At 40.9% G+C, this 7,019-nt stretch overlaps 1 protein-coding gene across 1 annotated transcript; it reads right to left on the reverse strand.

The window, feature by feature from the left end:
* On the reverse strand, positions 1-2,147 carry LOC142665118 (olfactory receptor 12D1-like). Its single transcript, XM_075844666.1, has 2 exons — positions 2,105-2,147; positions 1-965 (listed from the first exon to the last, which is right to left on the reverse strand). The coding sequence occupies exons 1-2, from the start codon at positions 2,145-2,147 to the stop codon at positions 1-3; spliced, it is 1,008 nt and encodes a 335-aa protein (XP_075700781.1).
* Between the last annotated feature and the right edge of the window lie 4,872 nt (positions 2,148-7,019).

Raw genomic sequence — 7,019 nt, forward strand, 5'->3', positions numbered from 1 at the left:
TTACGTTTTCAGCCACTTCTGAAAAACTTTTTTCATAGCCTTATTCATGTCTTGGTTACGCAACGTATATATAACTGGGTTTAGAGCTGGTGTAATTACAGTGAATATCACTGCTGCAGCTCTGTCATGATCTAAAATATCTCGGGAACTAGGTCCGAAATAAGTAAACATGGCCGTTCCAAAGAGGAGAGAGACAACCATGAGGTGGGAGCTACAGGTTGAAAAGGCTCGTTTCCGACCTTGGACTGATTGTATTTTCAGAAGAAATTTACTGATCAAAATATATGGAAAAAGAGTTAATAGAAAGGAAGTAGTTGCCAGATACCCAGTAACCATGGTAAGAAGTTTAAGATTGAGAGAAATATCTGCACAGGCTAATATCAGTACTGGTTTAACATCACAGAAGAAATGGTTGACCTTGTTAGGTCCACAAAACGGAAGCTTTGCTGTAAGCAAGGTATGCAGAAGAGAATGAAGAAATCCAGTAATATAAGAGCCAATAACAAGACAAACACAAAGCTTTCTGTTCATTATGACGGAATAACGTAAGGGGTTGTTTATTGCCACCAGACGGTCATAAGACATAATGGTGAGCAAAGTAACTTCAGAGCTTCCCAGAAAATGAAAGAAATGCATCTGAGCAATGCAGCCACCAAATGAGATGGTCCCATGTTGAGGTATGAAGTCAGATAGCATTTTTGGCACGGCAACGGATGAAAAAGAAATATCAAAAAAGGAAAGGTTCCCCAAGAAAAAATACATAGGAGTATGGAGACTTGAATCAAATGTCACAAACCACAAAATAGAGATATTACCAGTAATGTTTAAGAGGAAGAACATAAAAAATAGGCAAAAGAAGATAGCTTGAAGTTCTCTGACATCTGTGAAACCAACCAAGATGAACTCTCCCAATGAAGTTTGGTTTATGTTGTCTCTAGGATAGATGGAATCTATAAACACAGAGACTATTGGTTATTGATTTTCAATTAAACATTCCAAAACTGATACACTGTGTAATGCCCATGGCCACGGGCCGTCAGGTTTACTCACCTCCTGACGGCCCCAGCCATAGGTTAGTGAGCGCTGGCCCGCACCTCAGGAGACGCCTCCTCAGGAGACGCCAGCGCTCACTTCCGCTTCACTCGGCCGGGTCCCGTAGAGTGTGCGCGCACTCTCGTGCCCGCTCTTAAAGGGCCAGCGCGCGCACCTGAGTTAAAGTGATAAATTAGCCCATAAGCATCCTGGACTATAAGAAGGGCCCAGCCCCTTCCTGCATTGCCTGAGCGTTGTTGTCATACCCTAGCTTGTCTCTGCAAATGGTCTAAGTGTCTTCCAGTTCCCGGTGTTTCCCGTTCCTGCTACCTGTAACCTGTATCCAGTGCTATCCTGGTCAAGTGCCGTATTGAGTCGTGCTGTGCTGTGTATCACGCCTGTCCTGTTACACCACGCCTGGTGTCCGCCTGCTGCCAAAGTCCCATTAGGGCCTGCCTTGCTACTGTATGAAGCTACCACAGGTACACCTATAGGAACTATAGTCTTTGACCTGAGTCCTGTTGGCCAGCTGCTATACCGTTAAGGTGGTACGGCCCAGTGGGTCCACGCACCCTACGTGACACTGTATCCTATATTTACTCGGAATTTCAAATTTTATTTTTGAAAACAGGTTTTCTGAATAAGTCAACTGCCCTGATGAGCTTCGGAAAACAAAATGCTAAAAAATTACTAACGCTATGAAGCCAACGTGTAGTACTCAGGAGATCAGCAGTGCAACCAGGTAAACATCACAGAGGCAAAGGACAAATATCCCAACGAGGGATGGTGCACGCAGAGAGAAAGTCCCAGGTCCAAGAGGACAAATTGTATGCAATATAAGTAAGAGGAACTGCAGCACTCAAGTTTCCAAAAATTGTGTTGGTCTTTATTCACCGAGTAAAAAACTTGCAACGTTTCAACCCATGCTGGATCCAAATCAAAGTATCCCGGCCTCAAAACGTTATGAAGACGGGATACTCACATACTAAATGTTGACCCACAGTTACAGTCCCATGGTATTATGCAAGAAATATGTGGGAATAAGAAGAAAGCAGTTAAATAAATGTTGTACCAGAGTATACAGTAGAAGTGTTCGTCTTGTCAAACATCTTCATAGTCAACCATATAAAAAAGCTTTTGAAGTCCTGTAAAAAAACAATGCGGACAATCAATATATGAGCAGCTCTGTGATACATTGTAATTTATTGCCACAAAAGTACACCCAAAAACAAAAAAATATGAATTTCATGGATATGTCTTACCTTTGTTCACTTCTACGTTATATCTCCTTAAATTTACTTGAGAAATTACAAGAAATACGGTACTACATAAACTTAAAAAATAAATAAAATGTATTGCTACAGAAATTGATAGTACAATTAACCAAAATTGTGATGTTTTGCCTTTGAATAAATACTGTAAATGTTGTTGTGGCATTTTATCATGGCATTACATTCCTCCAGTTGGTCTTTGGTTAAACAGTTATGATGTCGGAGAAAAGAGACTACATCAGTACTCATGAGCCAGGTTTATCTGATGAAGAGCATCATATCTGAAATTCTGCAGTAGCTACACATGGCTACAAACAACAGATAACTTCTTTTTGTAAAGGTTTAGAAAACATTCAGGTGATAGCTGCCAAGGTGAGCCCACACTTAAGGCCCCTTTACACGGGTCAATGATTGGGCAAACGAGCCCATACGAGTTCATACGAATGCACGTTCCTGATTATTGCCGTGTGTAAACAAGGCAACGATCAGCCGATAAACGGGAAAACGGTCATTGATCGGCTGATTGCATCTTTTATGCAGCATGAAATATTGTTGTTGTAAACATGGAGATGTGCTGTCAACATGATGGAAATGTATGGGGATGAGCCAGGGCCGGCATCAGCACCCGGCAAACCCGGGCAAGTGCTGGGGCCCACTACCGTTCGGGGGGCCCACTCGGCTGCTGGGTGCTGCCGCTGACGTCATGGTTCCCCCAGCTGGGGATTCTGCTTCTAGAGGGAGCCCCTGTCTAGAAGGCGACGTAACTACCGCTGCAGCAGCTCCTACAGGGCTTGTACCAGCCGCTAGCGGGGCCACTAAGTCTGTGTCGCACAAGAGCCCACCTGAACCTGGAGCCAGCCCTGGGACAAGCAATCGTAGTAACGATCGCTCATCCCCATACATTACTGATCATAGCTCCTTATGAAACGAGCGCGGATCAACGAGCTGTCTCGTTGATCAGCGCTCATTATCACGGCCCATATTGACCCGTGTAAAAGGACCCTTAGGCAATAGACTTCCAGCAACCATCAGCTACATCCATATGATTAGATAAGCCTTACAAACAGAAAGTGGGAATGAATCTAAAAACAAGGCGAATACATAAAATAATGTAAGACTTTCCAATTATAATGATAATTTATTAAGAATACAAAATAGAAAGAGCCTTTAGAGGACATATGGTAACAGTGTCAGACCGGGGTTCCATAAAAAAAACCTCACAAATACGTGTAATTATTATTACACTTCCCCTCTGCCTGCACAAAATCATATTTTTAATTACTCACTGCACTCTAGTGTAACGCTATTGCCGCTCTGAAAATGGCGTGTTATGGGCGGACTTGAATTTCCAGCCTCTAACCCTTCTTTCCCCTCAGCTCTAACGGCCAGGAACAGAGATCGCTCTGTTCCTGGCTGTTCAACTAGTTAAATGCCGCAGTCAATAGCCATTTAAATTGTTAGACGAAGGGGGCCCCAGTCTGCCTTCTGTCTGCCCCTGCTAAGGTATTAGCAGAAGCCTGTAAAAATGAAAATATACTGCAATACATTTGTATTGAAGTGTATTGTTCCAGCGATCTAACGATAAAAAGTGTAAAAAAAAAAATTAAATACATTTAGCAGAAATGTAAAAAAAATAAAAAAAATATTAAAAAGTTCCAAAAAAAACCAACCTTTTCCCATTTTTCCCCAAGCACAATGTAAAAAAATAAAAAAAATTAACAAAATTGGTATTGCCGCGTTCGTAAAAGTCCAAACTATGACATTATACCATTCGTTAACTCGCATGGTGAACGCCGTAAAAAAAAAATTGATCAAAAAATTTTATGTACCGAAAAATAGTACCAATAAAAACGACATCTCGTCCCGCAAAAAATAAGCCTTCACACCGCTCAATTGACAAAAATATTAAAAAGTTACGGCTTAACTTCTATTAAGAGTTTTTTCTTTGTAAAAGTAGTACAATATAAAAAAAACTATATCAATTTGGTATCACCGTAATTGTATTGAGCCGCAGAATAGAGTTAAGTTGATGTTTTTACCGCCCGGTGAATGCCATAAAAACAAAACCCAAAAAACAATGGAGGAATCAGTTGTTTTTTTCAATTCCACCCCACAAAGAATTTTTTTCCTGTTTCCCAGTACAATATATGGTACTTTAAATGGTGCTAATAGAAACTACAACTCTCCCTGCAAAAAAAATAAGCCCTCACACTACTCTATTGATGGAAAATAAAAACGTTATGGCTCTTGGCAGGCGGGGACTGAAAACTAAAAACTTAAAAACAACAAATAAATGGGTCTTTAAAAAAGATAGATAATAGAAAATGGCATTGAGGATACAATTTTGCATTCATTAAGGTATATCTGATCTGAGAACGGTTGAAATTGATGGACGTGTCTTTTTTCAACCTAAATAACTAAATAACTACAATGAAATACATTCGGTTCTATGGAAGTTACTTTGTCGCCAGCTTCCCCGGTGATAACAGCCGATCCGTTAGATATGCCAGACTTTCGATTAGACAACCCCTTTAAAGGGATTTTGTAATACTAATAACAGCAGGATCACAAATAAATGTAATAACTTCAAAGGCCCCATGCACACGAACATGTTTTTGCGGCCGCAATTCCCCCGAAAATCCACGGGAGTATTGTGGCCCCATTCATTTCTATGGGCCCATGCACACGACCGTGGTTACCACGGTCCGTGCATGGCCCAGGAGCCTGGACCGCAGAAAGAACGGGCATGTCGCATTACGGCCGTGTTCTGCGGTCCCGGCTCATACAGATTAATGCATGTAGCCATGTGCACGGCCCGCGATTTGCGGGCGGCGTGCGGGTGACACTCCACGGCCGTCTGACCCGAAAATCACGGCCGTGCACATGGCTACAGTCGTATGCATGAGGCCTTATAGACATCTAAACAATCGTATTAAGCCATTACCTTTGCTTCATGGAAGGTTAGTATTGATCATATACAGATGTAGCAAAGTTTAAATTGACTCTGATAACCTGCTGCAATGTGATATCACTCAACAAAAGCCATTGAAAAGGAAATTGAAAAAGTTAAGTCAAAGTTTCTTGCCACTGTGTATTTAACGCCTTACGAGTCAAGTTAAAGATGGCTACATCTGTATGACGTTCCTGCTACGGAAGGCAACAAAGAAAGATGCGGAATTCCTCTTGTATAATTAACAATAAATTCCATTGGAAACCCTAGAAACACCATCTCGAGATCTGTTTTCACCACCTCAACGAGGAGCTTATGTAGTGTCTCCGGCTCCCAAGGGTAGAAAGAGATAGACGGTTAATTGATAATAGATAATCATCCAGGGAATTTCACAAAGTTTATTCATAACACTGGCTACAAATGAAGCCAATTGTACTCTATGATTAACCCCTTCCCGACGCAGCCAGTTTTCATATTTTCACTTTTGTTTTCCCCTCTCTGCCTTCCAAGAGCCATAACTTTTCCGTCAACATGGAAGTATGAGAGTTTTTTGTCGTTTTTAATGGCACCATTTAATGTATTGAGGAACTTATTAATTATTTTGTGGGGTGGAATGGACAAAAACCTACAATTCTTCTATTGTTTTTTAGGTTTCGCTTTTACAGCCTTCGCCGTGCGGTAAATATGACATGATAACTTTATTCTGTGGGTCAATACGATTACGACGATACCAAATTTATATAGCTTTTTAGTTTTACTACTTTTCTCGCAAAAAATTATTAAAATTAATTAATATTCTGAGACCTATAACTTTTAATTTTTCCGTTGGTGAGGCGGTGGGAGAGCTGGCTTTTTGCAGGATGATCTGTCGTTTTTATAAGTTTTATTTTGGGGGTACATACAGCTTTTTGATCACTTTTTATTCCATTTTTCTTTGAGGAGGCAAGGTGACCAAAAAACAATCGTCTGTTTTTTTTTTAAGGTGGTCATACAGGAAAAATAACTTTATAGTGTAATAGTTTGGATCGGCAATACCAATTATGTTGTTTTTTTATTTACAGAAAAATTAGAAAAAGTTTTTTTTACACTTTTTTTGGAATCCTATTAGGGGACTCAAACATATGACCATTGTGCAATGCACTGCATATTTATGTATTGCAGTGTATTGTGCATTTTGCCTCTGCCGGGACTTAACAGGAGGATGAAAGTGGCAGACCTCGGGGCTTTCATTAGCCCTTGGTTGCCATGACATCCAACTGGCACCCCACAATCTCGCTATAGGGGAGGCCAATGTGGTAACAGCGGGCCCCTCTCTGTCCAATGGCTTAGATGCAGCGATCCCTATTGACAGCGGCATCTAAGTTGTTAAACAGACAGGATCTCCGATCCCGACCATTAGAGCGATGTGTTAGCGGTAATATACAGCTGTGTATGGAGCAGGCTCAGCTTCTGAGCTCGCTCCATACAAACCCTTACATACTATGTCATACATGTATATCAGATGTCTGGAAGGAGATAAAGGAGCACAGTATACTGACCATTTATGGTGAATCCATATGATACGGTATTCATTTGTCTAATAGATCACATTTTTAATGTTTATTAAGGGGGACATTAATTGTGAACCATAAAAAGTGCTTTAATTCCTATGGGTGCCGTTTGCAAATGAGCACAACATTGACCGGCAATCCATTCTAAGAAGAAACCACGTAGAATGCAGGACACTTCTTGGATTGCCGGAACTGCTTTTGAATGGTTTACAATGG

Source organism: Rhinoderma darwinii, chromosome 12 (assembly GCF_050947455.1).
Source record: "Rhinoderma darwinii isolate aRhiDar2 chromosome 12, aRhiDar2.hap1, whole genome shotgun sequence".
Taxonomy (NCBI): Eukaryota; Metazoa; Chordata; class Amphibia; order Anura; family Rhinodermatidae; genus Rhinoderma; species Rhinoderma darwinii.